The sequence below is a fragment of the Rattus rattus genome, chromosome X (genome assembly GCF_011064425.1).
Source record: "Rattus rattus isolate New Zealand chromosome X, Rrattus_CSIRO_v1, whole genome shotgun sequence".
NCBI lineage: Eukaryota > Metazoa > Chordata > Mammalia > Rodentia > Muridae > Rattus > Rattus rattus.
In genome coordinates this window covers 92,205,469-92,222,899 of record NC_046172.1, presented here as the reverse complement: position 1 = coordinate 92,222,899, position 17,431 = coordinate 92,205,469, and the positions used below count along the sequence as shown (strand labels likewise).

At 40.3% G+C, this 17,431-nt stretch overlaps 2 protein-coding genes across 2 annotated transcripts in view; one reads left to right on the top strand and one right to left on the bottom strand.

Annotated features, from left to right (window-relative positions):
• LOC116888646 (collagen alpha-5(IV) chain-like) overlaps positions 1–17,431 on the top strand; it is a 760,537-nt gene that overhangs the window by 241,256 nt on the left and 501,850 nt on the right. The gene's annotated exons all lie outside the window — the stretch shown is intronic.
• Positions 1–17,431, bottom strand: part of Morc4 (MORC family CW-type zinc finger 4) — a 48,717-nt gene that overhangs the window by 30,886 nt on the left and 400 nt on the right. The window contains exons 2-7 of the mRNA XM_032889931.1: positions 17,249–17,321; positions 10,857–10,989; positions 5,131–5,348; positions 4,092–4,239; positions 2,453–2,585; positions 2,032–2,160 (exon numbers count right to left, since the gene is read on the bottom strand). Coding sequence (XP_032745822.1) covers positions 2,032–2,160; positions 2,453–2,585; positions 4,092–4,239; positions 5,131–5,348; positions 10,857–10,989; positions 17,249–17,321 — 834 coding nt within the window. The remainder of the gene's footprint in view (positions 1–2,031; positions 2,161–2,452; positions 2,586–4,091; positions 4,240–5,130; positions 5,349–10,856; positions 10,990–17,248; positions 17,322–17,431) is intronic.

The following is a 17,431-nucleotide window of genomic DNA, read 5'->3' as shown; positions in this document are numbered from 1 at the left end:
CTCAGAGGTCTGCTTGGCTCTACCTCCCCTGTGCTGGGATTAAAATGTGTGCCACCACACATGGCGCTACCTTTTGGCTGCCACAAAGTAAGCGAGCTACTCTGCCCCATCTTCTCTCTCTTGCACACTGGACTGAACCTCTGAAATCATGAGCTAAAGACAGTTGTTTCTTTTGCTAGCTGCCACAGATATTTTTCAAAAAGCTTGCACAGCCTTTGTAAATGACAAGCCATGGACATCAATACCATATGATATGGGTCAGGTACCATGGGAACCATGATGCAATTGGTAAGCCTAGCGCACTAATATTCGACTCAGAACATATAAAGTTTTCTGGGCTCCAGAAACACAAGGGAAACTTTAAATAGGACCTATTCCAAAACAAAAACAACAAAAAAAAATAAGACAATTTCCCAACTTAATAAAAATTCACACACCACAAAGTTGACATTTTAAAACCAGTCATTGTCAACTATTTTGTGCTGTACACTCTTGAAATTGTATGTAATGGGCTGAGGGTACATTGTGAGAGGAAATGCGTCATCAAATTTGTATGAAGAGCACAGAGAGGAGTGAAGAGGCTTTTGAGTTGATGACTAAGGAATAAATAAATCAGTACCAATTACCTTGTTCCGCAGTCATCTCAGGAAAATAATGCTAGTGCTTGGGTTTTCATTTTAGTCATGCCAACAGTGACTCTATTTAACCAGGATTGTAACATCAGAGGGTAACTGGATTAATGGGAAGGGGAGACTGTGATAAATATGAATTGCATACATTGAAGTTGGTCTGATAGAAACCCTCAAACTTAAGAAGCTAGGCCCAGGAAAGGAACCATATACTAAAACAGGAGTTAGAAACATGTCATTGGAGGGACTCTGCTAAACACACAGTGCTACAATCTTAACCTACATGAGGTAAGGTTATACATAACTTTCTTACTTGCTAGCTCTGACTCTCTAAGTTGGGCTAAGCAAGTTTCCTCGTAGAGAAGGTATGTGCTTTCCAAAGTGGGGGAAATAAATAAATCCACTGTGAGTAATAACTGCACAGTTTATTTTAAACAAGCAAAAAAGAAGACAAAGTAAAATAATGCCTTTGATTTTTAAAATGCAGAGAATATGTCTATAGGTCCAAGAATTACAAAATAAAAGAGCAAGTTTTCATAAGTACTTGAGTTCTGAGTGTTCTGTAGACTAATTTCTCCTCAAAACACCACCAGTGAAGATGGTTAATTAGCATAGTTCATCTTAAGATTGTCCCTGGTATCTGGAATCCACTTATAGTACAATGAGGTGTAGAAAATGAGCAAGTGCTCTTCTGCGTGGCTGTCATTATGAGAAGTTCCCAGGAAATCCATGTTGAGCTTCTGAATGATTCATCTCCTCCTAGAAATACCTTTAATTTCCACTCACTAATTCACATCCAAGTCCAAATCTGGACCTAGTACAACATAAACTGTAAGATTAACGAGTCCAACTAAAATTTTATTTTAATCAATAGAAATATGACAAAATTCCAATATAAATAAATTGTAATGTGGATATCTATGGATAAGATTCTCAAGTCTGGCTGCTCACTGGTATATGCTGAGGACTTAAAATGAACATTTCTAATAAAAAATGTTTTAAAGCCAGGCATGACAGCATATACTTACATTCTTAGCATTCAAAAGGCTGAGGCAGGAGGATCACCTCAAGTTTGAAGCTAGCCTATACTAAACAGTGAGTTCAAGGCCAGCATGGAATATTGTGGGAGACCCCATCTCAAGAGAAATAAATAGATAAATAAATAAATAAATAAATATTAGATTTTGAAATCTACTGAGCCACAGCCTTCAAATACACATGACTTTCATTTAACAGCTCACAGGTAGTTTCTGATAAAAACTGGTGCAGACATTTAAAAATTCTTTCCTTAAGGATCCAGTAGGAGGGATGCCTTAGCATATGATTTTGAATTGGAACAAGGCAGCATTTAGACTGTGTAATTTAACCCTGAATTGAAGATCTCAGCTACATGCAAGGATACCGTGGAGGTAGGCTTATATGTATCATATTCTACATTGGTCAGGCTCTTAGCAATCATCTGCGGAGTCACCTTCTTTTGTCGGAGAAAAATCTTCATCCTTGGCTTCATATATAGAATACTACAAAATGCCTATGGAGTCGTAAAAGAAAAAAATCGTTATGCATACTACCAATGCTACAGCTATCTCCTCAAAACATCACTTGCCTACGGAGTATAGACTCAGCGAATATTTTGGCTTAGTTTCTATACTCGTTACAACATTTCAACCACCACCTTGAAATGGAAGTAACTACAGAAACTAAACTGCTTCCGTGTAGCAGGAGAGAACCATCCCTGCACAACTGCACTTAAGCTGTGCTCTGTAATGTTTTGGCACGCTGGGAAACTATGCTGCCCACTGTGGAAGATGGGCTGCTCTTACCCGTAAGGAATACTCTGTTTCTGGCAGCTCAGAGGCCACACCATCAACCATTTTTTCTTCAGCAGCGAAGTCTGACACCAGGATATCATATTGATCTGAGTCAAAGTCCAGCTCGGCCTTTCCATCTTTGTTTCTGAGTGAAAGAGATAAGTACCAATCTAAGAAGAACTGGCTACCACAAGGAGTAGGGGTGGGGTTTGTGTTTGGAACCCAGCAGAAGTGATACATAAGTCAACATCAGGTTCCTTTCCCTGACTGCCACTCCAAATGAACTACAAACTAGGTAAATTGAGGACTATACAATATTTAAGTTGTTCCTATTATAAATTTATCTACCATGTTCCTTAGTGTTGGTGATACCAAGTTCATAAGGAAAGACCAAAAGGAATATCTATGATTTGATGAATCAAATGGATTTCAGCTATACTCAATGCAAGATCTTAAATAACAACTTTCTGAGTCCTGTTAGAGAATTCACTAAATATTACTTTTCCCAAATGAATGAGTAGATGCATCCAAAATCAACTTCTGCTGACATCAGCAGAAAACCAAGATTTCCCTATATTCAGTCCTATGTCTCACCCTAATGCCGAGTCTGGCTATGTATCTAATATTGACCTCTAACTAACTAACTAACTAACTAACTAACTAACTAACTAACTAACTCCCTTTCCCTCTCCTTCCCTCCCCCCTCTCTCTGGAATACACACACACACACACACACACACACACACACACACACACACACACACACACCTCTACCTCTGAAGTGCTGGGATGCAAGGCATGCACCATCATACCATCATGCCTGGCCTAGCACTAGCTCTTAAATGGTTAAAAAGTAACACACAGACTGCTACAGAGCTATAGAACATCATTTATTTTTTGCCCTCTAAAATATGGAATTATCATGTACATAGAACAACTAGTATCCCTTTCATTTGGACCTTTCTTATTCTTTTTATTTACTATTTTTTGGCTTCTTAGCTTTGCTCCTTCCAAGACCATGGGCAACCTCATTAACCAATACCAGGCAAGTAATCTTTCTACGCTATACCAAAAGGTTTTAGGGTTTTTGTGTTTGAGTTCTAATATACTCCCAAATGTATCTATACCAAAATTAAAAGTTACATCATAGACTTTCTCTCATTCTATTAGCTTTAAAGTTATTATCTTAATTCAGTTTCATTATAGTTAAAACTAATCTGCTTCAAAGCTTTTTCTCTATTCCAAGCTACTCTAAGAGCATTAGTAAAGAATTTCTTGTTTTTAAACTATCATGCATATTTCACTGTAATCTCTCTTATAATCCATTTAACTGGCCAGTGTATAAAATAACGATTATCTGCCAATTTCCAAACAAGTGTAAATGATTCTGAGGCTGTTGCAATAATGTTACATTGTATCATCATGATCATTTAAAGCTACAGTCTCAGGACATGCATATTTTCACTTTATTTACACAGCATTTAATCAACAAGAACCACTATTTCAACAGAATCAAGAAAGTTAGAGATGTATGCAAAAAGATAAAAATATGACTCAGTGTTTGTCCACTTGAGTCTAGAAAATAATATTAAAAAGTACTTTATCATACTCCATTTGCTTCTGAGAATTTAACGCTCTTTTAGTACTATACCTCCGGATATTCCAGATGAGAACACGGGTGCCTTTTTTGCCCGGAATGGCATCGAACTGAGACATCAGGTCTCTTTCATCATTGAAAATCGAGTAGTTCAAGATGGCTTCTAAGCTGGGCAAAGAATCCTCAGTAACAATCATTTTTTGTAAAAACAAATCAGTCAAAGAAAATGCGTATCTTCTAAGGATGCTATCAAGAAGTAAGAGTCATAATGAAACTCTCTGGGTCACAGAAAAGGACATGAAACGAAAGGCCGAGCTGTGAAGAGGAAGAGGGCCAGTGGGAGGGACCAAGAGAGGGCGGGGCAAGTGTAATCCAAATACATTATGTACAAGAGATGTGATAATGAAACACGTTATTATACAGTTACAGAAATTGATAAATATTAACAAACAGAGTGCCTTTGGGGTTACGTGTGGACACAAAATCTACACACAAAGGCATTATTGCTACCAGAGAAAACGGAAGTGGAAATTGGAAAGGCTGTTTATTCAAACAGCAAAATCAGTTATACTTGTAGAATATAGCTGCAAAGCTACAACATAAACAAAGAAAGTACTTCATTTAAAAAAAAGGTTCAAAGTTAAAATCTTAAACTATCTGAAAGCAGTAAGTTCAATTTTTCCAGCTATCTTGCTCCCATCAGAAATGAGAGCCCATCCGGATATATGCAAAAGGACCATTGTGCACTTGTAAGGAAGACATTTCCAGGAGCCTTTAGTGCAAAGGCCCTGAGAACTTTAGCATGGAACAGTGGCTAGCCAAAAGAGACTTTTATAAACTGAACTAGAGCGGTGGGAATTTGAACACAGGGGAGAAACTTTCAACTTCTGCTAATGGCCCACTATTAAAGAAAATATTTAACAGAGGGACATGTCAGTTATGTTTGAGACCTTTGAATACCTCTTTAGATATAAAAAACCATATTTGAAATATGAAATATCAAATAACAGCTGGATTTGGCCTGAAGAAGAGACTCTGCCAAAGTACTCAGACTAAGATTTAACCAATTACTCTCCATTTCCAGGAAGGATATTGTTTTGCTGGCTGAATGGGACAATTGGTACAATAACCGCCTGTGCCTGGATACACTCCAGGTAGGTCTGTGACAGAAGTCCGACGGCCAGGGTACTCCCATTTTTGGTGAAGACAAGAACATCCTTTCCTAGTCGCATGGAACCCGACTTGAAACCATTACCGAAGACCCCGATGGGACACTGGCTTTTCTTTATTACTTTATCTGTAAATCCAAAGCTGAAATTACAGAAGAAAAAAAAAAGAAATGAGAAAGGTAAAAAGCATCCTAAAATAGTTCACCGAGAGAATTTGGCTAACACATGCAGACTAGCAACAAGTTCTTTTTTTCACGCAGTTTGGTACTTCCAGGCAAAACATAGGAAATTACGATAGGGCTATGAGACCAATTTTCCAGTGAGGCTTGTTTGTACTTAAATATTAAATAGTTCTATATGCCAGAGTCACACTTTGTAAATGCAATTCTCCTTCCTACTAGCTAACATAGCGGAAGGAGCCAAGTAGGCCTTGTGCAGCTGCTTTTCTTGTTTCAATAAATCAGCCCTGACTCCTATTAGGTAGGGCTATATGAAAAGAGCAGTTTACCTGGAGAGGTCATAAATGCACAGTGCTAAATGAGGCACTTGAACTAAACACCTTCTCATCTGGTCACACCACCCTCTAAGAATCAAAAAGAGATGGTTTATCTTGACAATTCAAACTGCCCACCCAAAGGATAGCCCTCCCAATTTTAAGCCTCTGTTCCATCTGCTGGGACAGTTCACTGGAATATGGCCAAGGGATAAAAATAGGTAGTTCTGCCTGCGAATATCTGCAAACAGCTGCAGTATAAAGTCTCTCTTGTTCTATTAAAGGCCTCTCACTGAGTCACCTCAGTAAACTCTGTCATCAGCTTACTCTCTGAGTCAGAATCCTTCCCTTTCTTATGTTTTCCATATAAATTGTCTGGTACACATCCAAATAACAGCGTATGAGAATATTTAGACACATGACATCTACAAAATGATCTTCCTCTTGTACCTTCAGCCACCATAAATAACATTGATTTTGAGGCTTGTAGGTCTCCGGATTGCCCAATTTCACACTGATGCACACTGTCGCTAGTTTAATATTTATTGAAATCCTTATGAGTTACAGACTGTGCTAAGCACTAGAGACACAAATATTAATAAAACTGATATTCTCATCCTCCAAACTGATGGTTGATGAATTTCATGTATTACAGATTAGCTACTTCTCCAGTGTTAGTGAAAGAGACACTGCCTCCACATGACACAACTGAGCAGGTTGGTTCTGGTCTTAATTCTTCCAGTGGGGAAGATGGTTCAACTACCTGTTTTCCATTTCCTGAAGACTGTGGTTTTGTGTTTACTACCCAATAAAGGGGAGCATCTTTCAAATTTTCTGTTACATAATGTTACGTAATAATGCACGGATGTTCTCTAGGTCTTTGTGCATCCTACAAATAAATCTAATAGGAGATGAAAACAGTTTTCAGGAAAGTGGTCCTCTGAAAAGAGAACACTGAGTTAACATTACATTTGGGCCTTAACGATTCCAGGAAGTGAGGCCTATAAACTGGTAAAGTTCTGATATTTTTCATTCCTCTTGTAGAAGGGACGGCTGGAAAAGACAAGGTTACAGTCTATGTAACATTAATTATAAAGTAATATTCAATCTTTAATTTTAAACTAGGACTCATTCTGAGAACTAGAGTGTACTATTCCTTATCTGTACTCCACATCTAATGATAGCTTTAAAATTCAGAGCTCCTCATAAACAGGCCTTTTACCTGCCCCATGAAATGAATTTGCATGGTCATTTGGATTTAATGCTTTTTTTTTCTAATACCACAAAAAAAAAAACCCTTTCAGTTAAGTAGTCAAGGGAAAGTAGTACAACAGGTCAACTGTTAATCTCTTATTTTCTAGGCTCTTCTACCATTTGTCAACCATTTTCTCCTACTTGGGTATAAATCATAATTGTGTTAGTTACTTTAAGAAGATCAGAGGATAAAAGTTGAAAAGGCAGGGTCAAAACCAAAATGGAAAAGGATAAAAGCAAGGAGCAGAGGGATGGCAACTCTAGGTTTTCTTTTCTCACTACCTTTTCCATGTGCTCTTTTGATTTTCACCCAAGGTCCCGCATTAAGTATTCTCTTTAACTGCAAATACTGAATACAAAAGTGCTCACCATGCTTAATGACAGAAAAGTGCGAGTAAAGTTTATATCGCTTTCTATGGCTAAGGTAATTTCAGAAGCACCATCTTGGCTTGGATGGTTCATCTTCACTAAGTCTATCTTCTTCCCTCCTCTCATGTGACAAGTAACAATGTTTACAAGCGAACGGATTTGGAACCTGGCACTTTTGATGGAGTATAATAGCACAGCCACTACCTCTTGACTACCCTGAAGATGCCAGGAATCTAGAATCCAGGGAAAAATGTAAATTGGGATGCCGGCCCATGAAAGACACCTTAGCAAAAAAAAAAAAAAAAAAAAATCCAGGGAAATGCATGAGCAAGCATTTGCACGTTTGTTTCCTAGATATTGTGGTGATGTAACACGTACTATAAGTGACTGTAACTGACAAGCATACGGTTACTCTCCAGCTGCTGTTTTGGAACAGACCTACTGTGATACATGATTCTGAGCAGAGGCAGCAAAAGCCTTCAATCCCGGGCTCTGTGCTTCCCCAGGCTCTGTACTTCTTTTTAATCCTTGATCTTTCGAAGGGGCTTTCTGCCTTTCTGGGAAAGGTCATATAGGATACATATATATCCAGATTAACATACTATCCAAGAAGCCGAAAAAGACAGTAGGCCTTAAACAAACTGAATGAAAGGTCTTCTTTGATTTAGTTTGGTTCTTCCCCCTTGAGGAGCTGGAGTTACACACAGAGACTTGCACATGCCAGGCAAGTGCTGTGTCACTCAGAGGAAGTACCTAGTCAGCCCAGACTTTCCTTTTTGAGTTAAATTTTCATGGGATTCTGTGTTTATGAAAGACACTACTCCTTCAGTTACACACCCTGCTTTATCAGCCAGAAAACAGGAAGAGGAGCATAATGAGTCAGGAAAACAGGCACAGGATACCAATAAATGTTAGAGGTCACCCGACAGTGACAGGCGCAATGATTTGGCATACTTTGCACAATGGCTTCTATTATTTTTCTCCAAATACAAGGTAAGTATGCCATAAGATGAAAAATAGAAAAAAAATAATTTATACAGTAATCTTCAAAACTACCTGTAAAGTTTAGAATGATTTTTTTCCCTCAAAAATTATGGTAAGCTAAGGCTATATAGACCAGTTAAAACAATACCTGCTGGTCATGTGCAAAGCACTGCTAAAAAAAAAATTGTGGGAAATAGAGTCTTGGGGTGGATGTTAGGATTGGACTAAATGCTCTTCTTTAAATAAATGATATGTTTTAGCTGATTCACGTTTACATACTACATTAAGTACCCATTGACAATGCTTTCTAAAATTAAGTTTTAAATATAAAGAACAAGTGCTCTAACTCTAACCCTATTTTGAATGGGATGATACTGATCCTTCTTTTTTTTTTTTTTTTTTTTTTGGTTCTTTTTTTGACTGGGGACGAACAGGGCCTTCGCTTCTAATGCAGCGCTCTACCACTGAGCTAAATCCCCAACCCGATACTGATCCTTCTTATTCTGCTTCAAATGTCATTTTGTGAGGCACGAAGATGTCTCAGTAGGCAAAGGCACTTTCACCAAGCTGGAACCTAACCCTAACTAAGTCTTCTGGAAGTGCAGCCATCTCTGCAGCCCCTGAAATTATTTTTAAACCACCTTCTTTCTTTCTTTCTATCTTATAACTGTATCAACTTTCATATAAATAGTTACACAGGAAAAATTGTGGAATGTGTTTGTATTTGCTGGACCTACTGTTTGATGCCCATGTAACTGGAGTAAGATGCTGTGGGAGGAAGTCAGGTGATCTTCGGTAGAAGCTATGGAGATGGCTTGGTGAGTAAACTGTGTGATGTATAAGCAAGAGGACCTGAGTTCAGGTCTCAGTACCCACCACAAACCTGCATCCCACACAGCATGCCTGTAATCCCACCACTGAGGCATGGGAGCAAAGGGGTATCTCTCTGAGAACGGCTAGCAAGCTAGTCTAGCTGAAAGGAAATTTAAGTTCAGTAAGAGGCACTGTTGGGGCCAAAAAAAAATGTTGGAGAGTAATTTAGGAAGACATCTGACGTCAACCTCTGGCCTCACATATGGACATGCATGTGCCACAGATATACAAACATGTACATACACGGAACCACATACAAAACCACGTGGCTGTGTGACCAGCCATTTTAGGGAAAATATAGTAATATAGAATTAGACATAAATATTATAGTTCTAGCCTACCAAAGCTGTCTTTCTTTTAGTATGCACTGTTAATTTTAGGGAATAAGTTGGATCCCAAGTGCTGGGATTGGAAGCATGAACTTCCATATCTGGCACTTAAATAGTCTTCTAATTAAGAAAGAATAAGAGAAGAAGGACTGGGGACATGGGCCAGTGGTTAGCAGCACCAGCTGTTTTTTTCCAAAGATCCTAAGTGCAATTCCCAGCACCTCCATGAAAGCTCACAGCTGTCTGTAAGTCCAGCTCTGGGGGATCTGAGATATAAACATGTAGGCAAAATATCCATACGCATAAAACAAAATTATTTTTTAAAACAGAGACTAAGGCAAACGATATAGACTGCTTAGTAGTAAAACATAACCACTAACTTTGACCCAATGTTATTTTTGTTTCTTTCAAAGATCAAAGGGATTTCCCCATAAACAGCTAATTCATAAAACTTTCGCATAAAACCACAACACAATGAACTTGTCTTTCATTTTTTAGGGTGCTGAGCCCCCTCCCTCCTCCTCGGCACTGTTCCATTGTTACCCACGGTTTACATGCTCTAGTTCAGGAAGCACATGGAGAGTTAACAACCACATCTGCTAGAAAGGAAAAATAAAGAAGGAAAGAGTTGAGGAAACACCCGTCTTGTACAGAGTGATATGGGAAGGCAATAAAGCACATTCTCAACCATGAATGGCTAAAAATAATGAAATGAACTCGGGATGACTATATGAATGGACCTTCAGCTTACCAATACCATTTCTCAACTGCTCAGTCGTACTGTAAAACCTTGTAAGGTTGTGTATGGGAATTCCGTTTATTTCTCTCTCACAGTTCTAACACATGAGTCATCCCAACTCCAGCACTTGTGGCTTTAAGAATGAGTGTAGGTGAGTTAGGAACTAAGGGAGGTCTCAGATAAATGAAGAAATCCAAGTTGTCACATAGAGCATTTTATTCTTTTCTGGGACTGTCACTCCAGGATTCCTATCCTTTCTTACCTGGTTAAATCCGACTCACCCTTCACATTTCAATGTGAAGGGCTAACAGACTTCTGCTGTCAGACTGCGTTCCCCTGTGGACTTACCCATGAATCTCATGCTTTCCTATTATTATGCCTTCAGGATTTTATTATGGTTACCGCCTTAATCATCTTAATTGCCAGCTGCATTCTAAGTTCCATGAAGGCAGAAATATTGTCTGCTTCACGATCCATATCTTGATACTAAAATATGCTTAGTAAATGTTCACAGGGTAAATAGAATAAGTTAAAATATTATGGAAAGTTATGAGGCCTTAGAGTTTTGCGAAGTCAAGATTAAAAAGAAATAGAATAGAGACATTTTACCTGAGCATTCGGTAGAGCTTGTGAGCGGTCATGCCACATCCATCATCAGTAAAGGTCAAACAAGGTTTGTTCTTGACTTCCTCAACATCTATAAAGACCGTTCTGGCACATACATCTGGGTCTACAGCATTATCTGCAAAAGATAGACACGTGATATTAGACCCCCCCTTTCAATAATCTATCAAAATCTCCAGTCAGTAGCAAGTTACGTAAATCTGTCTTTAATTCCTTCCTATGAATTGTTCCTGTGCTTAAGGAGGCAGTAATTGTGGTCTGCTTACTAAGTTATGGAGGATAGCAGCCATGACTGCAAGGTAGAGCCACTCAGCAGATTCCCAGTTTTCCCATAATGGATAACAGTGCAATCTCACCTTCTCCCTACAAAAGTCGGGGAAAGCGTGTTCTTTGCGAAGCATTTTGCTTTGGTTTGCCTTTCCTACTTCTTGCCTCACAAGACACTTTACAGCTCATGAACAGTAAAATGTGGCCAGAGTGGAAAAGTTGAACCAGCAGATTGGGTAAAAAGGAATGTATCCTATGCACATTAAAGTTCCTTTAGAAAAATTACTTCCTGCTTTTTAATATCATCTCCCCTGTTAAAGAACATGGCACACACCTTTAATCCCAGCATTCTCGAGGCAGAGGCAGGTGGATTTCTGTGAGTTCTAGGACAGGCAGATATACATAGTGAGAACCTCAAAAAAAGAGAAGGGGGTGGTGGTATTTTTGCAATCCCTTTTTATAGTTATAAAGACCTGAAGGAGTCAGGGGTTAAAATTAAAGCATGTAATTGACTGCTGAAATCCCAGTGATGACAGTGAGTCTGTTTAGAGAGAACGTGATTCTGGTGCTTTTCTCTATATTAAATGGGAGGTTGTCTACCCCTTGAAATGGAAAACTGAATTAAATTAGAAATCTCCATAGAATCTTCCATGGTTCCTCCTGAAGTACATCATCACAAACAGCTAATTATTTAAGTCTCCAAAGACATCAAACTTAACCAGATTAAATGTGTCACGCCTTCCATGTCGGAGAATGAATGACACTATTTGAAAGGCCACATCTATTTCCATAGTCACCGGTTTACACAGTTATTAACATATGTGGATTGCTAGTCTCATTAGGGATCACTAACCCTGTTAGAAGTACATTCTATATACTGTTGTTTGAATATGGTTTGTCCCCTAAAGGCTTATCTAGAAGCTCTGTCTCCAGTGCAGTAATGAGATGGCAGACCCTTTAAGAAGCAAGGTCTAGTAAGAGGTAATTGGTCGGTGAGTATGCTACCTTGGAAGGGAGTAATTCTGTCAGATCAGAAAGACTAGATTAGTTTCCGCTAAAATGGGTTGTTTCAGTCCAAGGCCACCCTGTGTGTTTGGCTCCTTTCTGTACATGTTGAGCTCTGTTTTGACTTCTCTGGCACATTGTGATGCCTTGTGATGCAGCTATGGGGCCCTTTCAGGACTGCTGGCATGATGCCATTTGGACTTTCTAGGCACCAGAATGGTGATCCAAATAAACTTATTTACAATGCATTGATACTCAGGAATTTTGTTCTAGTGACACAAAATGGATTTATACATCTAGGTACCTAAGTCATTTCTATTTCAAATAGTCTTTGAAGCAATACCTTCCCTTCTATATATCTATATATCTTTCTCTTGCAGACATTCTATATGGTTTTATCGATACCATACAGCTGGGTTGAGATAGCCATGTGGAATTCTGATTAAATTTTTGCATCAATATCGTTGATTAAATCATGCCATTTTCTGCATTGGCAACATCTCTTACAATCAAAATATACATTTTTTTCAACAATACAATTATCAGTATCAGTTACAACCGATCACATGTGTGGAATGTCTGCCAAATAAAATGAGACACTGATTAATTTCAAGTGCTACAACAGTGCAGTGCTGTCAAAATCATTGATAAAATTGTCACTTGCTGTAATCTAAAAAAATATCTGGAAAGCTCTAGAAGGGTTCCAAGGTCTATTAGAGTCAATCTGTAAGGTCCAAGTATGACCTAAGCCCCATATAACTGTGGCAATGGTACTGACACTATATTTTTGAAGTTATGTGTTGGTACGTAATGGTGACATTAACAGAAATGTAGTTCTTAACTTTGTAAGAGGCAGAGTTTTTCTTTTCCTTAACCATCAGAAGGACCGAGCATTTTATATCTGTCAGCATTCAGGAAATTTTACTTGGCACGCAGAGTTTTATCAGTCACTCCTCCTGGTAGACAGCCAAAGCCATTGAGACCAATACAACTTGTCAACCGGATGGATATCATTTATACGTGGAAACTGATGAATACCAGGGACTTTCCCCTAATACTTTGTGGACATCCACAATTCAAACACGTAACACACATCGACTCCAATTACACACTTAGACACTGGGACATGAAATGAATCAATTTGCGGGTTTCTAACAAAATCAACAAAATCAATTCTTTTTTTTTTTCTCTCTCTCTAATGAAAGCTTTGGCCAAATGCTGCTAGGCCATTTTTGTTTGTTTGTTTTGTAAAAGCATATCAAGGAATCTGAACAGGGGCAGTTCATGAGTTATATGGTAGCTGTCTGGAGCTGTCATATAAGAGCTGAGGGTTCACGAAGTGCAGGGAATATGGGGCCCGAGAGAGGTCAGTGTCTGATGGAATATGAGGGACATAGAGATCAGCAGGCATGGGCTGACAGGCAGGGATTTGCACGTACTTTCTATGTGGCCTTCTGTCAACAAATGAAATGATAACTTGACCAGCCTCACCTCAATGGATGAACTTACAGGGCACCAACAAGGCAGGGAGTTTCAATCCTACGCCTTGCTGTTCAGCACCGTAAGAATCATCCAACATGTGGCATATCTTATCGCATCCCAGGGACTCTATTGTCTACCTGAGCCCAGACCATTTAGGCTACCAAGAGATACAATGAGAGAACACTTACTCTTCTCCTTTACCTTGTAGCTTCATCTATCTAGTCTGACTTCACAATTCCATAGACTAACAGAGTCTTAACTTTCCTGTCCTGCTCTGTACCAATTCCTTATTGAGAGGACTCTTTCTCCACCTTTGACTACCAAGTTACTTTAGCAAGAACATAAGAATCTTAATATTCTAAGCTGTTGCACATGCACCCGCTCCACAGGATTCCTTGTCTTCTAAAAAATGCTCTGTAAGAGAAGACTCATACCTCATCAGAACCTGGCGGGGAGTGGGGGTAGGGGAGATGTTAAGCAAGTTGTTCAGTGACGAGAGAGATAAAGAATGGGAGACTGCTTTGAAATGGTATTTCACAAGCCTCCTGTCTGTTGCTCTGACAGTTCATGGATATTTGCACGGTTGCCAGGGACAGGCACTACAACACAACTTGCAAATACATAAATGTCTAAAAGTAAGGTCATCATCTTTGGTCACAAGGCTACTTTTACACAAACGGGGGGGGAGGGAAGGAGGGAGGGAAGGAGGGAGAGAGCGAGGGAGGGAGAGAGCCGAGGGAGGGAGGGGAAAGGAGGGGAGAGATTCTACATTCTACATTCAAATGGCAAGCATGAATCGCAAAACCCATTTTAGGGACTGGAGTTTTAGCTCAATGGAATACTTGTCTGGTATGTGTGAAACTGTGAGTTTGATTCCTGTTTAAAATGTCATTTTTATGGGGCTGAAGAGATAGCTCAGTGGTTAAAATCAATTGCCTCTCTTGCAAAGAATCTGGGCTTGGTTCCCAGTACCCACATGGTGGCTTACAACTGTCTATAATTCCAGTTCAGGGGGAACTGACACCTACTTCTAGCCTTTACTCATGTATGCGGTACACTTAAATACATGGTAAAACATTCATAAAAAAGAAATCTCTTTTTAAAAATCATTTTAATCTCTTTCTGTTCTATATGCCCTCAGGCTCTTTCTACTTTATAATCATTTTTTAAATGTATAAGGTTTGTTCTTTCTCATTTGTATTACTGTGATTGCTTCAGAATCAATCATTAAAATCCACGTCTCCAGCTACACTCCTGTAAGACCAAGCATCCTGAAGCAGAGATCTAATCAGGACCTTTGTCAGGCTAACAGGTCAAATGCCAAGCCTCTCAGTCACATCCTGGTTCCATCTCACCTTTCTAACCTCATTTCCTACTTAGAATTTGAAGTAAAATGACCTGTGTCTGCAGCCTAAACGTGCCACTTACTAGACGTGTAACCTTAGAAAAGTACACTAATTTCCCAGACCTTTGTTGACTCAACTTGGAAAGAAAAAAAAAATGCCCACTTCCAAGGATAAAAGTACAAAAATGGGGGGTGGTTGGGGATTTGGCTCAGCGGTAGCGCTTGCCTAGGAGGCGCAAGGCCCTGGGTTCGGTCCCCAGCTCCGAAAAAAAAAAAAAAAAAAAAAAAAAAAAGTAAAAAAATATTCTCGAAAGCTCTCTGTAAATGCTTTAAAGGTGTACAGTTTCCTATTTGTGAACTCAGTGCTGTAATTAAATTCAGAGACCTAGAAGATATTCTTCATGCTTTTGCTCATCCACGTGTTCCTTGGGAGTGGAATGTTCCTACACTCACCATATCCACATGTCCCAACCCCTCGAATCGCTTCTCAAGCGTCCCCTCCTCCACAAAGCCTTTCTGACCCTTCTGGTCTGACAAACTTAAGTCATTCCTCGTCCATCTGTACTCCTACAGCACATGTGTAAACCTCTTTGCACATGTCTTTTTCTACTTGCTTGCTACAGAAATGGTGAACCTGGTTTTACATGCTTCATACCTGTTAATAAAGTAGATCTTGATTATATCCATTTTAACCTATCTTGGTGACCTTGTGCATAGTAGATGTTTAATAAATGTATATGATTTCCTAATAATTAATGAGGAAGAAGAGAAAACAGTTGAAGGAAAAGCTAAAATGAAAATTTGGGCTTACCAGTCAACACTCTGATGTTCCTTTTCCCTGTTAATACTTGTGACTTGGTTTTAAAAACATCGTCTGTGTACACACACACACACACACACACACACACACACACACACACACACACACACACACACACACACTATACATATATTCCCATCCATGATAGTCATCTTAGATCAGGTCTATGTTTTTTTTAATTTAATGCTTTAAAAAATATTGTACACTGAACTGAGTGTAGTGGCCTGTGCCTACAATCTTAGCATTGGGAAGCAGACCCAGGCAGACCAGGCTGCAAATTTCAGGCCAGCTGGTCTACATAACGAGACGATATCTCAAAAAAGGGAAAGAAGAGGAGGGGGGAGGGAGGAGGGAAGGAGGGAGGGAGAGAGAGAGCGAACCCTAGGGGAAAACCTAAAAGAGTCGCCTCAGCCACTTTCTTCCTGAACTTTCTAGAAAGCAATCAGCAACCTACTCTATACTATTTTGGGCTATAGCCAAACTAATCATCGAAATTCTCCATCATCTTCTAGATCGCTCTTCCGACTCTTCCTGTGGCTCACCAACATCTTTACAAGTCTCCTGACCTGGCCACAGCGATGGCTTAAGTCCCCACCGGGGTTCATTCATGAAGCTCTGAAACCATTTTCAAGAGTCTTGTTCTGTGCTAACCAGCCCCATAAATCTGTCTCCCTTCTTTCAGTTTTTGAAATATTTATAATGTGTTTGCTCTGCTGCATTTTGCGCAGAACTGCTTTTCATCTTTGCTTTTTGAACAGCACATTAGTGCAGAAGCAATACACTCAGCTCCAAGGAATCAAGTGAAAATGTTTTTTGAGCAAGCACTGGTGCACCCAGAGGTTAAGTCCTTAAGGCCTCCGTATTCATTCCAGCGGTGTGAGGGCGCTCGTGGACTACGGACCCAGCCCTCTGCAGTCTCCGGGAGCCAAATGCACTCGTGTCATCATCTCTTAAGAGATGGCCCATCATTCCTAGACTTTAGTCTCTAAAGTTAAAGAAGTCGTTTCCAGATCTTTCCAACTACTCTACATGGCCCTCTGCACTGTTCCTTTGCCAGGCTGGGGCCCTCTGTCGGTCGCCAGCCTCGGTCGAATCCAGGCGCCTCGGGGCCCGATATTTTTATGCATTGCTCTTTGATTATTAACTAAGAATCCTAAAGTGACTGGAACATCACGATCCAGACAGAACAACAGCGCGGGAACCCTACCAAACTCTTCGTACACACCTCCGGTCCTCAGCTTTCAGGGCACGATCTTGTCTGTCGCCCCCACCCCACCCCACCCTTTCTGTCCGTCCCCCCCCCCACACACACACAACAGAACACCGTGGCCGGGGTCCCCAGCCCGCCCAGGGCAGACCCGCCCCGCGCCTCGTGCATTCCTCTCGCGTCCACAGCACCACGCTGGCACCTCTGCCCTGGGCTTGCGACCCGCCACCCGGCCCGCCCTCGTCACTCACCTAGCAGCTCCGCGATGGCACTGAAGGGTCGCGTGTGGCTGCAGGAGTTGCTCTGGAGGTAGCGGGGGCTTATCTGGGGACGAGAGAAGGTCCCGTCCCGCGTGAGGCCTCGGCTCGCCCGGCTCTCCCCGCGCGCCCCCCGCAGCTCTGGGACCCGTGCGCGCTCGCGGGAGTCCGTCCCCT